Source organism: Jatropha curcas, chromosome 3 (genome assembly GCF_041381405.1).
Source record: "Jatropha curcas cultivar XTBG-Jc1 chromosome 3, XTBG_Jcur_1.0, whole genome shotgun sequence".
Lineage (NCBI taxonomy): Eukaryota > Viridiplantae > Streptophyta > Magnoliopsida > Malpighiales > Euphorbiaceae > Jatropha > Jatropha curcas.
The window spans coordinates 27284597-27305293 of NC_143153.1; the positions used below are offsets into that span (position 1 = coordinate 27284597).

The following is a 20697-nucleotide window of genomic DNA, read 5'->3' on the forward strand; positions in this document are numbered from 1 at the left end:
AATGACATTAAGACTAATTTAATGCTTCTCAGTTTTTTAATTTTGGCTGTGAAATCTCTGAATTTTGTTAGGCCCTTCAACTTTACAAATTTTAATTGTTAATGGTTGTTTTTAAAGATTTATTTTTTTCATGTTGATGCCTTCTATCCGTTACTCCTTCCGTCCCATTTTATTCATTTTTTGAATGTCCTAAAATGTTTGAAAGGTTTTCAAATTTGGATGTTCCAAGATCTTTCATATATTTCTAATGTATATGCTAATGTTTATGCTTATGTTGGTACTGTGTTTCATATATTTTGGTAATTTGGAGACTTGTGTTATAATAATTTTAAAATATTTTCTTTCTCAAATAAATATCTTTAAACTTATAGCACATGTTAAAACGACACTAGAAATTCGCTAAACTACAAACTATCAAAACCACAATTGTCATTGCGCTGCCACTCTTTACTTTTAGCCAATAAAAAGTCCCCTGAGATTTGAAGAGTTCGTTAAATAGCCACGGGGCACAAAGTAAGTTTAGAGATAATTGAGCATTAATTGCTACAATTTTTTTTAATTTCCATTATGCAATTATTTCTCTTCACAAATTCTTTCCAAATTGATGAAGGATAAATTAGTCTTTAAACATTATCATTTATTGCACTTAGTGGATTTGATCCATAAAGCATTTTTGATAAATATATAATGTATTTCTTATTTCCATCGGAAGCAATTGCAGAAGAAGGAACAAACAAATGAGTTCATCTTTCAAATACCAAGTGCGTTGAGTCTAAGTTTTTAGAACCCTCTGAAAATAAATTATATGGTGAAAATGCTAAGTAGTTATTAATAATTTTATAATCTAATGTGGTAAAACTTCAATGGCAGGTTCAGCCGTTTCTTAAGAGAAGTTCTACAAAATCTACCACAAATAATTTTCTAAGTTACATGTACATTTTAAAAAGTTCAATATAATCGCGTTGGATATTGACTTTTTATTCAAACATTTTCGGACATATGTCGAACACTTTTGAGGATACTTTAGAGACACATTTGAACATTTTATTAGATTTTTAGATAAATTTGTTAATAAAAATTTTAAAATTATTATTTTAGATATATATTTATTAATTATTAATATTTAAAATACAAAATTAAGAGATACATACATGAATTATAAATTCTGTTTTACAATTTATAATTTGTAATCTACTATATATCTATTATTACCAAATTCAAGAACAAATTCACAATATTGATTTGAAAAATCAGTAATTCACAAGGCTTTTATATAAAAAAAAAAGAGTCAATAATATTATATTGAATAAACTAAAATATGGAATGTAAAGCCAACGTTTTTACCGTAGATAGATATTATATTGTATGAAATTAATTTGATTTCTTTTAAAAAGGTTGAAATTTTTGAAATTATTTATCTCTAAGTAAGCTAGAGATACTATAATTTTCAATGATAATGTCAATTTCGAAAATTTAACTAATTATGTTGAAATAAGAAATTAAATATTTTTTATTTCATATTTAGAGAAAAAATACTATTTAATCCCTTTAGTTTTGTCAAATTAATTACTTGTCCCTTTATTTCAGAGAACCAATTAAAAGGTCCCCATAGTTTGTTTCCATCGTTAATTATTAAAGAAAAGTACTATTTAGCCCCTTTAATTTTGTCAAATTAACTATCTTGTCCTCGTATTTAAGAGAACCAATTAAAAGATTCTCATAGAAAAGAGAAAAACGTCCCTCGTCTTCTCTCTCCCAGTCCCTCTGTTTCCTCTTTCAATCTCCCTTTTCTTTCATTTTTTATTTTTTAAATATTTTTTTGTTCTAATTAGTTGCCAAGACAACGAAAGAAAAAAAAATTTCTTTCCGTTCCTTTTCTCTTTTTTGAAATGAAGTTGTAAAAAATAAAAAATGTAAAAAGAAAATATATAGAAAAAGATGTCAAATTGTGGTTTTAGAAACCATAAAGAATTATGTTGACGAGTTATAAAAATATTTAAATAAATAAAAAAATGTCAAACTATTATAACTAAATAAAGAAGTATTATAAAAATATTTAAACAAATAAAAAAATATAGAAGTGAAAATAGTTATCAACAAAGAAAGGAAAGTGAGATGAAAATTGAGAATTTGGATTAAAGCGAGGAAACAGAGGGACTGAGAGAGAAAGATGGTGAGGGGTGTTTTTGTCTTTCACATGGGGACCTTTTAATTGGTTCTCTGAAATAAGGGAATGAAACAGTTAATTTGACAAAACTAAAGGGACTAAAGAGTATTTTTTTTTCCTAATGATTAAGTGTGAAAAGGCCTCTTTTTAGACGGAGGGACCTTTTAGTTCGACGGAAACAATTTATGGAGACCTTTTAATTGATTTTTTGAAATAGGGGGACGAAGTAAGTTAATTTGACAAAATGTGAGGAAGTAAATAGTACTTTTTCCTCGTATTTATGATTTATTATAAATGATTGTTTACTTATTTGAATTATTAATAAATTATACTTATTTTGTGCAACGTGTCATGTTGGGATCCTTCTCTTATAAAAATTATCATGTATTTTGTCCGTGTCATGTCGTGTCACATGTCCCGTATTCCTTGTCTATATCTATGCAATCTAAATAATTCTTAATAGTTTTACAATTTGATGAGTCAAGAATTTAATAAGTAATTAAGTTGTTTATAAGGAGTGTTAAATTAATACTCCATGTCATTGAAAATAATAATTTAAATATTCAGAGGCTTAATCGCCAAAAATTGAAAAGTTTGAGGCTTGATAGTAAAGTTTAGTGAAGGTTTAGTTCTATATGGAATATTTGTTTTTTCGCTCAATTATAGTCTCTTTTGTTTCCTGTTTCATTTCAGAGGTTTTGATTGTTTTTTCTTACTTAATGTATTCCTGCTAGGTTTGGATGTAAGAAGGAGTGTATTGGCTAGGTTAGTGCTTAGATATATTAGGTTTTTCTTAGACAAATAATATATATAATCAATAAAATTATCTGTGCCAATAAAAAAATAAGAAAAAAAAAATTAAAATTTTATCAAGTAATTATTTAATTACTCCTTTGTTCCCGATTGATAAGCATACTTTTCTTTTTAGTTTGTCGCTAATTATATTCCACTTACTATTTTAATAAGTTAGTTGATGTGTCAAAAATCTATTATATTTATATTTAATGTTATTTGTTAAAAAAGTTTTTTTTATCAATTATTCTATAATTTTCAGTACTATAATCTCTTCGCAATCACTTTGAAAATTGAAAATATGAATATTTACTAAATTTATCCATTTTCAATTCATATTAATCCATCTTAAATAATTAATTAGTTTTAATTGATGCAAAAAGTCAATAATAAATTAATAAATATATCTCATATTAAAATGAAGGTATAATAAGAAAAATATTTGTAAATTTATATTTCTAACTGAAATAACTAATTTTTGTTAATTCGCCTATACGGAAGAGTATTATTTAGTTGAAGGAGAAAATTAAATTGTTTAATAAAATTTTAAAAATAAAACTCTTAATTTATAGATTTTATTGAATTATAAGATTTAAATAATACTTTATTTATTATTTTTGAGTTCATACAGTAAAATTAGAAGGGATTTTTAGCAGAGCACCGATCAACCCACAATCAGAACTTCTTGTTACTTTCTCGGTTTAGATCTCTACATAATATCAATGGCTCCTGTTGGTCCTCGATCTGGTGATGCAATCTTCGCTAGTGTTGAGCGCGTGGTACATTTTTTTCCTTTGCATTTTATCAGTAATCAAACACGAAAAGAATCTACTGTTAAATCTATTATTTTTCTCCTTATTACCTACGATTTGCCTAAATTTCATTTCGATTCCAATAGAATTTTTTTTTTAATTATTCGCCTCAAAATTGTTTTTCTGTTATTGTTTAACTGACTCCCTGTTGATTTTTTAAGATTTTGCTTGGGTTCTCAATTTCTCGGTATCCAAACTGATATTTTCTATTGGAATTGGAAATCGTGCTGTTTCAGACGTGTTGTTGATAACTTGAAATCTTGGATGGTGAAATTTTGTAGAATGCGGAGCTGTTTAGTTTAACCTATGGGGCGATTGTACGTCAGTTGCTTACGGATCTGGAAGAGGTTGAAGAAGTCAACAAACAGCTAGATCAAATGTACGCAATTATGCATTATTTGTACTTTGCTTAGCTCAATATTGTCTGTGTTGTTTCGAGAGTATGAATACAATGTCAAGAATAAAACTTTTTACCTCGCTTAATTTTGATTTTGGTGGGGAGCTGTGGCATCACCGGTTTTTTAGAGCTCAACCATGAAGAGGTATTGCATTCTCTCTGAAAGAGTAACTAGGGGAAATGATGGCTATGGCCCTTATTACCTTATTATTTGGTTTTGTTCACTTCACTTACACAGTGTTTAGTTTTTGTATTCCATATATATGCCACACTTGGAAGCAATGTCCTACCATGGGAAACTGGAAATTTTGGAACCTGGCCGGTTGTATTGTTCAGAACTTTATCATCACATTATACAACAATAAAACTGCTCATTGCTTTCATGGATGTGAATGTGCTTGTGTGGGAGATGACTCGGCCTATGTATATAGTCCCAGAGGTAGTTCTTTCGTTTTCTCACGTGCTCTTATACAACGATGAATCACTGTAAAATTTTCATTCAGCTATGACCTTGGCATTGGAACGAGGATAGAGCTGAACTAATGCTGTCTAGCTATATTTGACATTAGTAATTTAGAACTTCTTGTTTAATTACCCTGGGATTAGCTCTGGTGTTCACGTGATAATGTGCAGTAGAATTTTGTCGATGAGGTGATTACATAGTGTGGAACTTGAACTAATATCTTTTGGTTATTTCGTTAATTTGCAGGGGTTATAATATTGGAATTCGACTGGTTGATGAGTTTCTAGCAAAATCTAATGTCAGCAGGTGTGTGGACTTTAGGGAGACAGCTGAAGTGATTGCAAAGGTATGAGTGTGATTTTATTTCATATGCACCATAAAATCTGTTGGCCTAAATTTCTTCTTGATTGTTCTACACATCCTTGTTTCGAACATGGCTTTTATCTAGTAGCTCTTGAACTGTTGCCAAGTAGTCCTGATTTGTTTTGTGATCCGAATTAATTGATTGTTGATATCTCAGATATCTTTATGGATGTGCCTTTTTCTTTTTATGTTGATTGAACAAGTTATTCTTGTAAAATAGATATGGAAAAAGTTAAGTCGGTAAAAAAGAAAGTTAGAGTTGGTGGCAGTGCTCTTAAAGTCACAAGGTGTGAGGAAGTTCAAAAGTTTCCTTTTTAAACTAGGTTTCTAAAGGAATATTCAATTTCTAAAAGATCTGGACCACAATCAGTTATAACAATTGGAGATTTAAAAAAAAAAAAAATTACCGGAGTGCCTATGACCAAGGCTGTGCCTGAGGGCCTATGCAAGCCTAGCCAGATTGTGCCCGATCCGGGTATTGTCAGGCACAGTGTTAAGTGCCCTAGTGTAGGATCTCGTCACAGGTCTAGCCAGATACTGTGGCTTGTGGCGTCTTGCGGCACATTTAACAACACCATTTGTGGTAAAATGGAGTGCTGACTTGTCGCTTCAAACAATACCGACTTCTAACATATCTACTTATGAAAAAAATAGGTTTTTTGAGAACTGCGTTGAGGTCTCAAAATGTTTGCCCATGTCCACTTTTGGAACTGTGGTAGTCCTATAATTTCAGAATTATCCTTCAAACTAAACTGGCTGCTTGGTGGCAATTTCAAACTTATTTTTTAATATCCAAAGAAGGGATTTTTTGTTGCTTTTTTTTAGCTTCTTAGTGTTGTTGGCTATTGCATATTTATTTGTAATTTAAAATTATGTCTCAGTTTTCTCTTTCAGTAAATTGCTGTTATACAGGTGGGTTTCAAAATGTTCTTAGGGGTGGGTGCATCTGTAACGAATTGGGATGCTGAGGGGACATGTTGCAGTATTATTTTGGATGATAATCCTCTGGTGGACTTTGTTGAGCTTCCTGATACATGTCAAGGCCTATGCTATTGCAACATTTTAAGTGGAGTCATTAGAGGGGCATTAGAGATGGTGAGTTTTATTCTCTTCTTACACACAGCATTGCAATTAGGCATGGCCCTTTATACTCTTTGGACTTCCTTCACCCTTGTTCCTTGTGTTTGCCCTTTTGATCTCACTATAATAGATGGATATAAAGTAGGAAAAGATGGGTTTTGTTCATCAATTGCATTTATTGATTTTGTCAAGTGAATCATGCAGTTGAGGTTTTCTTTATGTACTAGTCTGATCCTCATTGTTCAACTGCGAAATGAGAGTTATCTAGTGATTGGATATAGTGTTGATGACTGTAGTTTCCTTTTGTTTAGAGTGGCAAGCATCATTTTGATTTTCTACTGGATAGACATGAAGTCTTTTTAAGAAACTTCCATTTTAGGACAGTTACTTCTGTTTATTTTATTAGCTGGAAAAATTTAACTTTGGAATTGGGCCATCTTGAGGTTGTGCAAATAATGCTCTTTGTGCAAATTTCATTTTGTGCAAATCTCACGAGTCTTTTGATCTTTGTCTATGGACTTTGTTGCAGCATTTCATTTTATCTTTTGGTTTTAGGTGTCGATGAAAGCTGAAGTGACATGGCTTCGTGATATGCTTCGAGGTGATGATGCATTTGAGTTGCAGGTAAAGCTTCTAAAGCAGGTCCCAGAAGAATACCCATACAAGGATGATAAGTGAACATTTGTTTTGGCCTTTCATGTGTTATTGAATTTCATTTCATATGCTAAAGAATGATTAACAACCTTTTTTTCTTTGAATACAAGTTTCTCAACTTCGAATTGATTTAACTAGATACTTGTATAGAAATATTTTCGAGTATATGTGTTGAACCATTTTGTGAGCTTTGGGCTTGAGCTAAGAGGGTGTAATTAATTTGGGATTTGAAAGAACTAATTGCCTAATTAATATTAAAAGCCTAATAGTTGTTGAGCTTATTTAATTTATTAAGCTGTGGATAAAGAGTGGAAAAGAATAAGCTAACGGAAGTTGAACACAACAATGGGTTCCAACTGAGTTATCTCCATCAGATCACGTTATCCATGATAAGCAACGATGAGCAGTGATGGAAGTGGTGTGGTGCACCGGTGAGCCGAATAGAATAGGTAGGTAGTTGCGATTCGAAAACTATCCGGGGAAACTATAAGGAGGCTCAAATACAAGGAAAGCCATAACCAATGAAAGTAGGACAACGCTTATGCTACAGTAAATAAATACTCTCGGCACATTTTATTGCTTGTTATTCATTTTTTGAATGTACCAAAATATTTATAAGGTTTTTAAATTTAGATATATAAACAATTATTTTTCTCATAATAACTTTTATAATTTTTCATTAAATAAGAGACTTTTATTAATATATTCATTGAGCTAAAGATAAAAAAAGATAAAATAATTTTTGTTGATTGAATTCTTAATATGCATGTTTTGTCAAACTATGCAAATAAAATGGGACAAAATAAATATAATTTATTAGTAATTCAAGTAATAAACAAACATTTATGATAAATTACAAATATAAAATAAAAATTCTTAATTTCTTATTTCAACATAATTAGTTAAATTTAAAATTAACATTATTATTGAAAATCCCAGTGTCTGACTTATTTGGAGATAAATTGTCAATTTTAAAAATTCCAACATCTTTAAAAAAGACATCCAATTAAGCCAGTATGATATTCCATATTTTAATTTTCAAATCTGTCTCTAAAGTTTCCTCAAAGTGTCCTTAAGAGTGTTCTTCAAGCCTTTATAGATATTTTAAAGTGTCTGAAATTAATAAAATAAAAGAAATAAGACACATTTTTTAAAGTGTCTGATACATGTGCTAAAGGATTCAAGAAGCATTAGTATCCAACACGAGTACGAGTATGATATGGATATGTTGAACTTTTTAAGAGGTGGTCTACTTTAGGTTTGTAGCACTAGACTTACCTGAACTAAAAGTGAAACCAAACTCCCTTTATTATTTAATTAATGTACATTTTTTTTCTTTTTTTTTAACGAGTAAATTTTCCTATACTAGGGGTGGCCATTTCACGGTTTTTAAAATTGAAACTACTGGTTCAAAATTGGTGGGGAAATGAAACCTGAACTATGATGAACCGAAATCAGTATGAACAGAAACTAGAATCGGGAGTCTGCAATTCGATTCTAGTTTTAATTTTTTAGGAACTGTGAATCGGCGGTTCTAAGAATCGGCCAAAACCGACAATTCCACCCAGTTTCAACATTTATTTTTCTTTATTTTTGTAAAATCTCTCGTTCTAACAGCTACATAATAACTAATTTTAAAGGTACTTGTGGAAAATTAATTTTTTTGATTTACTATAAGTACCCTTTTCATTTTAAAAAATAAATTAAATTCAAGCATTTTTCTAAAAAAAAAAAATTAAGTTCAAGCCCTTTTTCAAAAAAAAGGTAAGCTTTTTTAAAACAAATAAATTAAGTTAAGTCTTTTTATTAATGTTTTTTAAAGTTTTTTGTAAAAATTATTTCATAAATATTTAAATTTTAAATTTTCAATAAAAAAATGTTTCCTAATTTTTGATTTTATAATTATGCAATTCTTCAAAAAATCAATTGAAAAATCGGCCAGAACCATTAATTTCATACCGTTAAAGAACCGAAATTAGAGCCATAAGCATTTGGTTTCAAACCGTAATCGGAACCATCGGTTTTCATTTTGATTCAGGTTCTAAATTTTTTAGAACCGAAACCGTCGATTCTAGAACTGAAACCGGTAGTTCCAAAAATGAAATCAATAATTCTGAAACCGTGTTCACTCCCTATCCTATGCTGAGTGATAAGTTGAAAATTACATTTTTTTTTTTTTTTTTTTTTAACGAGTAACTTATCCCCATACTTAATGATGAGTTGAAAATTACATTTTAAGTTAAAAAATTGCAAGTAGGTAGCAAAATGAAAATCCATATTAAAAGGGGCAAAATAGGAAGTTCGTATAAACAGACACAAGAGCCATTTTGACTGAGCCGCGTCGTCATGGTTGGCGGTTTCTCCTCGCCCGTATATAAATGGATTGAACTTCAAGTATCTTGTCTTCTTCTTCTTCTCTCTCATCAAATCTCTGTGTTTTGTGATTTTTGAGAGAGAATTTGTTTGAGATTTAGATCTAAATTTTTGTATCCAACGAAAAAAAAAGAATCAGAAAAAATGGCAACAGTGTCTCCACTAGCGAAATACAAACTGGTGTTCTTGGGAGATCAATCGGTAGGCAAAACCAGCATAATCACTCGCTTCATGTACGATAAATTCGACACTACTTATCAGGTCATTTATTCTTTTATTTTTCTTGATTTCATTTCATCTCTTGTTATTGCTCAATTCTTTCTCTGTTTTTCTTTCCATTTCTTTTGGTTATACGTTACGTTATTGGACAATTAGTTTATGCTTATAATTTTGATTTGAGTGAATTAAGGAATTGGAATTTCAACAAAGATTTAAAAATGGATCTTGCATGAATACGTAGTTCATATTGATATTGAATTGTTTTAGCTGGAATGAAATGATTATATATGAATTGACCTGTGTATCAGATCTTAGTTTTCTGACTTGAATTGCAGGCTACCATTGGGATTGATTTTTTGTCCAAAACAATGTATCTTGAAGATCGAACTGTTCGTTTGCAGCTTTGGTATGAGTTTCTTTTTTAAATCTTTTGATTATGATGGCTAGACTTTATTAATATATGATTGTGCAACTGATTATGAATAAAAAAGAGGAGAAATGTTGTGGTGGTTGCAATTGTGTTTGGATGGAAGAGATGGTGGATGATAGTAATTATGCAAATGTAGTTCAGTTTAGGTTCCATTTGCTTCATGGGAAATAACTTGGTTAAGGAAAGTATTTTCTAGATGACTTTGTGTCGCTGTTTGGTTATGCTGAAAATGAAAATTAGTTGAAAGTGATGTTTTGACAAAGTGTTCCAACTATAATGATTCATTTTCATTCTTAGTAATTGAATATAAGAGAAATTGCGAAACACATAAAGAAATTAGTTTTGCCACTGGTGAAGAAAGATGCCTGAAGATGATCAACATTGACCAGTAGATTATTGGGCACGTATCCGTGTGTTTTCAAATTCAAAAATTGATTCCTATTTCAAACATAGTAATAATTTCTCTTGAAAATGATTCAATTTTGTTTTTGACTTCAATTGATTCGTTTTTGTAAAACCTCCACACTAGAAACTACAGAAAATGTTTTCTTGGAACTTTTTTTTTTTTTTTGAATCAAACAGAGTTTGCTTTACCCCTTCAATCAATAATCTTTTCTTACATGCCTTTTTCCTTGGAAGCCTAAATCTGAATACTACTGCATACTTTCTAATTATTACAAAATAACAAGTTTGAAACTGATTTGCAATGCCGTATTGTTAACTTTGAGGTGTTTTGCTTTTATTATAATCCTAGTCCAAAGTAAAGTCATTCTTGTGTGAAGGTGATTATGTTGGTAAGAAGTCAAGATCAGTTTTGCTTGTTGGCAATGAACATTTTGTTACTACTCTTTCATGCAGTCTCTACGATTATCCTTCCATTGCCTTAATGATTCTCATGATGCATTTGGTCTTCCATTTGTTTCCTGCAGTTCTAATTTCTTTTTGTATTTTCACAGGGATACTGCTGGGCAGGAGAGATTTAGGAGTCTCATACCAAGCTATATCAGAGATTCTTCCGTTGCTGTAATTGTCTATGATGTGGCTAGTGAGTTATCTTAACTTAGTGCATGTTGCCTTAGGAATTCTTTCAATTTCTTTGAACTTGTAAATGTAAAGGATAAAAGAATGGCTTTGTATACATGTGTTTTAACATGTATCAGAACAACACGGCCAGACTGTCTTAGTAGCGAAGGGAAAATAATTTTCTTCAAAGGAAAACAATAAAGGAAAAAAGGTATCCCCAAGTCATGTTGTTCTGATATGAGATTCTAGTAGATGCTAAATTAAAATAAAATAAATAAAATGTAAAATGCAAAAAACCCCTTCTCTTTCTATTTTTCATATATTTGTCTATGTTGACAGACAGCGGGTAACTAGAATTGAAAGTTGAGGAGGGGCCAAAATTAAAATTTTAAAAGTTAGGGGGGCAAAATTAAAAAAATTCATTCTTTTAATGGGTAAACTTTAATATTTCACTGTCTTAGAGTCAAAATTTGAAAAAAAAAAATTTGGGCTAGTGGGTGGGGGCCACTCCTGGCTCACTCCTCCCTCTGCCACCGTTTACAGGGGCTTTTTTCTATACACAAATGTTTTCCAGTGGTCATATTTTTTCAGAAATGTTGAAATTTAGTACTTTCCATTCATGTAACCTTGTTAATTTTCTCATTGAACTGCAACCGTGCAGATAGGCAATCATTTTTTAACACTTCTAAGTGGATTGAGGAGGTACGAACAGAACGAGGCAGTGATGTCATTATCGTCCTAGTTGGTAACAAAACTGATCTTGTTGATAAAAGGTGAGGAATTAACTGATAAAAATAGGATGTTGGATCTTGCTTTCTGAAGAATGGAATTTCTTCATGAGGAACTGTGATATCAATTCTTCTTTCCTATGCTTCATGAGTTACCTGTGTTTCGTATTTATAAATTCTCTGTAATTTAGGACTGACTGGTGGTTTCAATTTGGTTTTTGTTTCTGTAATTGTTGTGTTTCTTTTTCCATCTCCGTGTGTTTTAATTATCTATTTATTTATTTTTGTCAGTCGCTCATCCTATTAAAACATTGTAGCTATCAGTTTTATTGTTATTGGATTTGTTTTGAGTATATTCTTTTACTGATGTAACAGGCAAGTCTCTATAGAGGAAGGAGATAGCAAGGCAAAAGAGTTTGGAGTGATGTTTATAGAAACCAGTGCAAAAGCAGGATTCAATATTAAGGTGAAAAGTATTTTCCAACCACAATATGATTAAGCTGCTCAAATCTTTTGCAGTGAAAGTGAAAAAAGCTCCCTTGCATGATAAGAGATTTTATTCTGGTTGTTCACTTCATTATATCTGCCAATTTTATTTGTGAATATGAATTGCAGCCTTTATTCCGGAAAATTGCTTCAGCATTGCCGGGGATGGAAACACTATCTTCAACGAAACAAGAAGATATGGTTGATGTGAACCTCAGGTCTACTGTCAATTCATCACAGAGTGAGCAGCAAGGAGGTGGTTGCGCATGTTAGAGAGAAATATATTCGGGGGAAAAAAATATAGAAATTGAAGCACTTTCAATACTCAAGTTATACCCAATTGAATTTTAAATTAACAAGACGAATTGGTGATTTTGACAAACTAATTTGACAGCAAGAGGAAGATATTACAACAGATTGGTGTTGGTGTTAAAAATGCAATCATATTTCAAATGTCTATGGGACGGAAGGCTATATATGCTTCAAACTGAAGATGGTAGATTTGACAGATTGAATTGTTTCATTATATTTGTTAAATATTTTTTTTTTTTTTTCTTGGTTTTTTCTTTTTGTTGAAACTTATCTCCTCACTATGAGTATTTTGAACAGTAAGCTCTCTTTTTTCTTTTTTCTTTTTTTTTTTTTTTTTGGTACATGTTATTTTTTTCTTAATGCTATAGAAGGAAATTCTTAGATTATCCATGTTTTGATTGGGAACATCGAATTTTAAATTTTTTAGTTTAGGTGGGACAAACGCAGGTTTAAGATTGCATGACGAGCCTTTCTCATCGACATTATTTCTTCTTTTTTTTTTATGGATTTTTTTTTTCTTTTTTTTTTTTTTTTTTTTTGACAATTTTATGGATTAAATGAGAGCATTCGATCAAATAATGCATGCAATCTAAAAATCTCTATAACAAAAATTATCAGCGATTTGTTGTTTATGGTAATTTTATGAAGCGGTTTTTCATGTTTCTCTGTTTAAAATTTCTGTGATTGTTTTATTATATTATAAAATAAAATAAAAGAATTGTTTAAAATATGTATTTTTAGTTTCAATTCGTACGAAAATTATCACCTAGCAGGAACTAAAAGCAAGTGTAAAATTGTGAACAATTTTGAAATATTTTTTTGCGGTACACCTATTAGATCCTCCTCTACAACTTTCCTTCACATAGTTCTATTTCTACCTTTTCTCCTTTTAGCATCCTCTACAACCAAATTGTCATATTTACAAACCAAGATATATGTCCTTATAATTTCAGATGTCCTCTTATTTTGTGTCCAACTGCTAATTGTACTTTTTGTCTAATAAGGTCATTCATGATCTTATCTAATATCATATGAGAACAAATCTATCTCAATATTCGCATCTCAGATACATTCATCTTATAAACACATTGGCATTAAGTGCCCCATATAACATTGCTGCCCTCACCATCGTCCTATGGAATTACCTTTATCTTTCTATCGCATGGTACACCTGTAGCACTCCTCCATTTTAATAATATCATATTACATTTTATTACAGGTTAAGAAATTCTTCAAAAATATTTTAACATGGAGGTCAGAGACAGTTATGGCAGTAACATTCCCTTTTGGCAAATTGCAATATATTGTTACGTGCCCCAAAGCATCAGCTAAAAATGGGATCTAGTTATGATTTATGTACAAAGTGGGAAAAGTTCACGTGACAAATTGAAGGGCAGAAAGAAGACTTTTAACACAGTTCTAAAGGACATCACCTTCAGAAAAACAGAGAAAAAAAAAAGTTAGACATTAACAAAACCATCAGCAGTCTGCCTAACTCTCAGTGTCAAATAAATCAATATCAGAGTGCCCAAACTTGACCTGGATCAAAAATAAAAAATAAGAGAGTAAATATCATAATCAACAATTGTAGAACAAAGAAAACTTCAGTAACTAATTTTTTAACACTATTGCTTGTTAGTCTGTTATCTATTGCTGCTCCCGGGATTTAATGCCGGGTAGTATCTGTACTATGTTGAAATCTTAACAAGCACAAAAAGAAAGAGAGAGAGAATTTCCACCACAAGGGTTGTATCTTGCAGGACAGCCTAATCAAATGAAGCAAAACTTTTCTTCAACCATAGCATATGGGTTTGGGGAAGTCGTATCACAATTCACAAATGCTCTATTTTGCAGGGTAGCCTGCTTAAATACTTTGCTTCAGCAACAGTGTGAGGACTAAGCAATAACTTATCATTAACTTGATGTGGGGTACTATTCTATGTACTCTTGACAATGATACTAAAACAACTAAATCATAAACTCAGGCTCAGGCTGACTAACATATTGTCACTGTAACTAAAGAATGAAAATGAAGCATAGTGTTCCTGTCAATTGTGAAGCATGTCTGGACCAAACAGAGAGCAAAATCAACTAATACAACCAAGTCTCATCTAAAAATCATTAGCGAGTGGTCATGATCATTGCAATCAATCTTTAACAATCATTTCGACGACAAAAGACTTTTAGCTAGAGTGCCAAGAACCAAACATAATGCATTTAGCTGTCTCTAATTTGCTTGTGGGAAAGAACTTACAAGATTGAGAAGAGAAGAACAATTTTTCTTGAATCAAAGGGTGCAGCACGCTTATATTTTCTCCATCTGTTATTTGGAATATCATGAACCCTTTCATTGAATGATTTGTCTGTTGAACAAAAATCACCATAAAGTTTTTGTTTTAGTAGTTGTAGTTTTCTAGACATGACCTATCTGTATCCTATTAGGCCCAAAAAAAGGTGCAATCAAAATTGTGAGGAACTGTAAAGCTTCCGATATCATGTTTCTGATACAGAAAATCAGCTACCATCACGAATTACAAAAAATTGTGAGGAATGATACTGAAAATTAAACATACATCTCTTCAAAAAGCATCACATGCGAGAACTTATAATAGGTATTAAGCATTACAGACATGTTACTAGGTTAGCAAGCATTAATTAAAAAAAAAAAATTCTCTCTTCCATATGCAAATTAGCTAAACAATAGTATGGTGATAGATATATGAATATATACCTTTAGAAATCAACTTCAGTAAAGTTGAGCCAGGATTTGACAATAGCTGCATGAATCTTCCACATGTTTTTAGGCTTGCTTGTCTCTGCAGTACCCCCTACAAATGATGCAACCAATTAAACTTCATAGCACTGATGAGGAAAATTCAAAAATTGCAACCTTAAGTGAAATTAATGAGCACTGTTATCAAACAAAACATTTCCAGACCACATTTTTTGTGTTCTCGCTTACATTTGCCATCAGGCATATGAACTTTTAAGAGCTGTTCTTAACAATAAGAACAAGGGACTTACAGTTAGTAAACCTTCACTTTTTATACTTCCAACAGTTTCATCATTGGATTTAGGCTTTTCAAAATTTTCCATCTCAATATTTATATCCACAATGCATGGTGAATAAGCATCTGCACTTTCCATTTGTAAACCAATGAAGTTTTGGCAATTCAATTGAGGATCTAAGCATATCTGTTTCTTTGGTGAAACCGGAAGTTCTACAAAGCTTAAAAGGGCTAGCTGCGATGTACATTTAGAATTGACTTTGTCTTCCTCAGACAGCATTGAAATACTATAGACATCTTGGCCCTGCAAAAAGGGAAAGGGAGGAAAAATCAAAAGATATGTAAACTTAGAAGTCTCCATGGATTAGTAATTCTATCTTATTGTTGCTGTTTACCGCAGTGCTACACCATTTATTACTATTATTGTGTTTGTGAAGTATACTGCATAAACTGTGATTCTATAGCAACACATACAGGAGTAGGATCAACTAATATCATATTACAGCACATGGACATCTCTACTGGCTAGCTTAAACTTTTTGGGTAGCCCACCTATCAATTATAAATTAACTGATAGGATAATATTTTGGTCAAATGAACAGTATTTGAATGCTTACCATGCATAATACATTACAAAAAGTGGAAACATAAGATCTCAATAGGCAGATAATGTACTACCGTTGCCCAAAATATGAACTTTGTTCACCCAAGCAACCATTTTATAAAATAAAATGGGAAAGGAAATATTAAACGTGGGCTTTTGTGCTCTGTATGAGTGTGTGGGGGTATGTGAGAGAGAGAGGGTGACAGCAACTTAAGAAATGACTTATGGAAAGCCATTGTTTAATTATGGTCATGTTAGGGGTTGCAGGGTAGTTTCCTATTGTGTTGTGTTTTGATTCTGAGAGAGAAAGAGAGAGCAACTTAAGAAATTATTAACTGAACTACGGAGTGGGAAATTTCCCAACAACCCCTAAAGAGACCATCATCAAAAAATGGCTTTCCTAAGGTAAGAATATGAAAGCAGCTAGTATATGACAATAGCAACAAAAATAGAACAGAAAGAACACCATTTAAAACTGTAGACCATGAACGCCAAATATGTTAGCATTATCCTGCATTGTGAGTTCAGATCTTATACAGAATGAATAGGAGATCTTACACCCGAAGTGAAGTAGCAAAAAAAAAAAAAAAAAAAACTAAAAATTAAACAGGATTCAAGAGCACAAGTGAATTTATCCCACAAAACAAATGGACAGAAAATGATTCGTGAATCGTGACCCTACATCTTGAATATGGGAACAGGGCTTTTGAAAGATTTAAATCATAATAATTACTTTGCGAACCAGAACCATTACGAGAGGATGTATAGGTTTGGCCATGTTCTTGCAATGAGGCATCACTTGGTCATTTTATAGGACCACCAGTTGGAATCTTGAAAAAACAAAGGAACAGTTTGCACCATAGATGGATTTCCTTTGCCAGTATATGTTGCTAGACACATGTAATAATGACTGAATAAGTGATAACGGCACTGTATGGAGAGTTTCTGATAGACGCATTAACTTCGCTATTTAATGACAATGTTCAGCAGGATAACTTAGCAGTCCAGCATGACAAGAAGCTGAGGGGTAGGGATTATTATTAGTTGCAAAGATGGGAACTATTTTATTTATTTTTTGGATGAATTAACAGCCAATATTTAATCATTGGTCCACAAGCAGAATAAACTACAATCCTGCTGAGGAAGTCAAGCCTTCAGTTGAAAATCGTGCAAAGGGATCACCAACTGAGAAGTGCAGGTTTTAAACACTAACAAGGAAAGAAACGAAACCAATGCATGCTTTTGTTTGTACTTTTCTGGTTAAGAAAATTAAAGCTGTGAGACCTTCCGGGTTTAATTCTCAAAATATCTGCTCAGCTACCCAAAGGAAATTGGAAAATCACCACTTGTTTGGGTGCATACAGGATAAAATAAAAGAACGAAAAAATACAAGGCCTAATAATGGATGGAAAAAATAACTCAAATTATCAGCAAGAACAAGAGCTGACATAGGAGGGAAAGGGAATTCAAAGGCTTATCCCGTCTTGTTGCTAGCTCTCATAAGAACTCATTATCAAGAACGGTAAACACAATACTCCATTCAAACCAAGAAAGTAAAAATATTTTCTCTCTCCTAAAAAGATTAAGCAATGGATCAAATCAAAACCAGTAACAATGAACTTACATGTTGAGTCTGAAAGGCGCATTTTTTTTCCATTGGAAACGAAGCCTCCTCAAAAAGTAAAGGCAGAACATCTAAAATTACAGAACGAGAACATTCATTAGCCAAAATACATAGTTCAGATGAATTGAATCTTGTAAGTAATCCGAGGTATCATTACCTAGAGTACACTGCTGGTTAACCTCATCGAAACTTGGTTTTACAAACTGGAAACATGAACCAGCAACAGGTAGATCGCAACTTCCATCAACAATCGCTGGAATTTCCTGCATTCAAAACCAAATTCCCTCACATTACTAGCAAATAAATGAACTATTCAGTATCAAAATAAGTAGATTAGCAAAATTTTCCATATGCATTTAACGCATCTAGAATCCACTAGAAGAAAAGCATAAAAAACAATGCATATAACCTGTTTGCTTCCTAGGAAAATGGAGAAAGAAGAAAACTAACTAGAAAGAGTTCTTTGGTAAACAAAAATGGATTTTAAGAAGATATGAAGAAGGAAATTAGAGTAATTTATAAAGAAGAACTTGAAATTGAAGTTGAATTGCCAGTTTTAAGAAACTGAAAAAGCGAAAAAGAAGAAGAGAAAGAGATCTAACTAACATCTGCACAGGGATTAGCTGCCATTGTAGAGACTCAGAGGCCAGAGTGGTAGTGACTGTGTAGAAGAAATGGCTACTCACATACTAGAAATATTGCAACTGGAGCGAGTGAGCTACATATGTATATATATATATACACACACACACAGAGTTAATATGTTCAGTCACGACAGAGAGAGAGAGAGAGAGAGAGAGAGAGACGCGGTGGATGTGAAGGAAGGTTAGCATCGGAGACGGAGAGGAGCGCTTATGTGGCGATTTGTCAGAAAAGCTCCTGATCACGACATTACCAATAACGACAATCGTTTTTTCTTTTTCTTTTCGTGACTAAACTGCCCTTCTTGTGTTTTTCAATTTTTTTAAATAATTTAATTAATTATATGTTATTTACCATGTAATCCTTAAATTTAGTTACAATTACAACTCTATCTCTCTTAAAAGCCCAGGATTTATGACATTTCTGATTGGCTGTTTGTTGTTTCTAATAAGTTGTTTAATTATTGGTATGTTGATAAATATACCAATTATTTTTTAAGTTTTCGCTCCATTGAGTTGTTTTATCCTTTATTCAAAAAGTGTCATTTTTACCCCTAACTAAGGAATTAAGCAGTAGTAATTTGAAATAAATAAGACTACGTTAAATGTAAATAACTAAACAGTCGAATATTACAAGGTAATTTCCAAAATCAATCGGCTCATTCTCTTGCTAGGCCTGCTGCTATTTTGTTTGGTTTGATGAAATGGAGTCATGTTCCGGTCTATTGTTTTAGATTTTCTTCATTTTGATTTCAATTAACAAATGATTACACTTTATCCTAAAAAAAATAAATTAAAATAATACTTTTTAGATCGAATGACTAAATAGTTCGATGGAGCTAAATTTCAGAGACCAATCAATATTGATAATATTTCAACTATTTCAAACCAGGACCATTATACATATATATATATATGGCCAAACATATAAATTCACTTATATATTTTTTGAAAAATTCACAATTTTAAATTTTATCGGATTATTATGCTTTTAAAGTTATAAATTTTAGTAATATATCACACATGTTCACACTAACAACAATAGCTTTTAATGTTTTTCGGCTTTTATAAAATATTAATTTAATATATAGTTACTATAATGTTTAAAATAATAATTTTCATATTTTCAAATATCTAATAATTGTATAATCAATTTGTATAAATTCAAACATTCAATATAATGATTTTAAAAATTAAAATATTTAATATATATAATTTTATAAATTAAAGTGTTTAATAAATCAAAATTAAAGTTCACAATGCCGTGACGTTTTTAAAGATACTCATTAAATATATTTAATGTTTTGAATTAAACAAATGTTATATATATATATATATATGTATATAAGTGTGAAATGGGGCCTCAATGATGAGTGGTAAAAGATAAATATTGTTGCGGTAAAGTAAATTATGTTAGTGAAAAACAAAGGCATTTAAATAAGAGGGGTCAAGTAATTAATAATGTCCCATGGTATTGACAAACACCAACCGTGCATGTACTGCGTGCATTAATGGAATGCGATAATTAGAACAATGGCATAGGTAGAGATATATGTAACTCAGTATCCTTTTCTGTTTGTACATTCCTCTCCTTGATAGTGACCTAATTAACAATTTCCCTCCTTGTAAAACTACTTAGTTTGGAAAAAAATCAGAAAACATATTTAGTCTAATTTGAGTCTGGCTCAATTATCATTATTGCATGTTAAAATGTCTAAAATGCGCGGTGTAAATGTTGCGTTAAATCGGTAAGGTAGAGAAAAATTTTGGATTTCAAAGCCAAGCCACTGTATTGTCGTTTACTCTGTCATCCAAAGTCAAGCCACAATATTGTCACCGAAATCACTGTTCAAAACGGCGGAGTTGGTGATTTCTTGATTGTGGCATTTTTCCCATCAGACCCATCCCTCTTTAAGATTTCCACTTTCTTCCATATTTTGCACTTTCTATAATAATCAGAGAAAAAAGAGAGAAGATATCACAAAGTGACATATCCAAATGGGTTCAATAGTTTTTTTGATAAAACCCAACCAAATACGACAATTACTATGGGGAAGATGTTCAAAATGAAGGAAAAGGTGGTTTATTGCTAACCTTTTGGCTAAGGCTCATCGGAGATGGTGACGTCGCTGGAGCTGGGTCTCTTTATCTGTCTTGTGCGTGAAAGAAAATCAAGACAAGGAAGGGAAAGATCAGCTCGATAGCATGAAAGAGGGACCGAAAATGACATGTTGAAGGCCTGACTGTCGCTGGTTGACCGTTAATCAAACGAAAATCGGCGGAAATGGAGTTGGGTCAGGAAGTCTTTTCTCCACTAAAAAGGCCATTAAACATGTTAAAAGCTTGATGAGATTATGCAAGGCACAAATTGTACCATTTAACAGCATCCATTACAGAATTTCATTGCTAACTCAGAAAGGTTAGTCTATTGAGTGAATTACCATTTAGTTTTTCAAAGGTTAATTAGGGTTATACTTATATATAATAGTTGAAATTTTTATTTTCAAAATCTAAATATAAT

The 20697-nt window shown here is 31.6% G+C and overlaps 3 protein-coding genes across 3 annotated transcripts; 2 read left to right on the plus strand and 1 right to left on the minus strand.

Annotated features, from left to right (window-relative positions):
- Window positions 1-3577: 3577 nt before the first annotated feature.
- Window positions 3578-6862, plus strand: LOC105647987 (uncharacterized). Its single transcript, XM_012234254.4, has 5 exons — window positions 3578-3738; window positions 4053-4150; window positions 4878-4977; window positions 5907-6089; window positions 6630-6862. Exons 1-5 carry the CDS (start codon window positions 3682-3684, stop codon window positions 6750-6752), a joined length of 561 nt encoding a protein of 186 aa, XP_012089644.1. The 5' UTR covers window positions 3578-3681; the 3' UTR covers window positions 6753-6862.
- A 2238-nt stretch (window positions 6863-9100) lies between these two features.
- Window positions 9101-12689, plus strand: LOC105647908 (ras-related protein RABH1e). Its single transcript, XM_012234156.4, has 6 exons — window positions 9101-9362; window positions 9656-9726; window positions 10707-10795; window positions 11435-11546; window positions 11877-11967; window positions 12117-12689. Exons 1-6 carry the CDS (start codon window positions 9246-9248, stop codon window positions 12258-12260), a joined length of 624 nt encoding a protein of 207 aa, XP_012089546.1. The 5' UTR covers window positions 9101-9245; the 3' UTR covers window positions 12261-12689.
- Window positions 12690-13583: 894 nt separating this feature from the next.
- On the minus strand, window positions 13584-18371 carry LOC105647814 (adenine deaminase). The gene is made up of 7 exons (XM_037637927.2): window positions 18142-18371; window positions 17693-17798; window positions 17536-17606; window positions 15324-15611; window positions 15031-15127; window positions 14554-14662; window positions 13584-13838 (listed from the first exon to the last, which is right to left on the minus strand). Exons 1-7 carry the CDS (start codon window positions 18163-18165, stop codon window positions 13760-13762), a joined length of 774 nt encoding a protein of 257 aa, XP_037493855.1. The 5' UTR covers window positions 18166-18371; the 3' UTR covers window positions 13584-13759.
- Window positions 18372-20697: the final 2326 nt, after the last annotated feature.

Excerpts from the sequence above, each read along its gene's own strand:
- LOC105647987 (XM_012234254.4), top strand. The coding sequence starts at position 3,682 with ATGGCTCCTGTTGGTCCTCGATCTGGTGATGCAATCTTCGCTAGTGTT. Across the intron at positions 4,978-5,906 it reads CAGCTGAAGTGATTGCAAAG|GTGGGTTTCAAAATGTTCTT; the intron begins GTATGAGTGTGA and ends GCTGTTATACAG. Across the intron at positions 6,090-6,629 it reads TTAGAGGGGCATTAGAGATG|GTGTCGATGAAAGCTGAAGT; the intron begins GTGAGTTTTATT and ends TTTTGGTTTTAG.
- LOC105647908 (XM_012234156.4), top strand. The coding sequence starts at position 9,246 with ATGGCAACAGTGTCTCCACTAGCGAAATACAAACTGGTGTTCTTGGGA. Across the intron at positions 10,796-11,434 it reads AATTGTCTATGATGTGGCTA|ATAGGCAATCATTTTTTAAC; the intron begins GTGAGTTATCTT and ends GCAACCGTGCAG. Across the intron at positions 11,547-11,876 it reads ACTGATCTTGTTGATAAAAG|GCAAGTCTCTATAGAGGAAG; the intron begins GTGAGGAATTAA and ends CTGATGTAACAG.
- LOC105647814 (XM_037637927.2), bottom strand. The coding sequence starts at position 18,165 with ATGGCAGCTAATCCCTGTGCAGAT. Across the intron at positions 15,128-15,323 it reads AAAGTGAAGGTTTACTAACT|GGGGTACTGCAGAGACAAGC; the intron begins GTAAGTCCCTTG and ends CATCATTTGTAG. Across the intron at positions 14,663-15,030 it reads ACTGAAGTTGATTTCTAAAG|ACAAATCATTCAATGAAAGG; the intron begins GTATATATTCAT and ends TTTGTTCAACAG.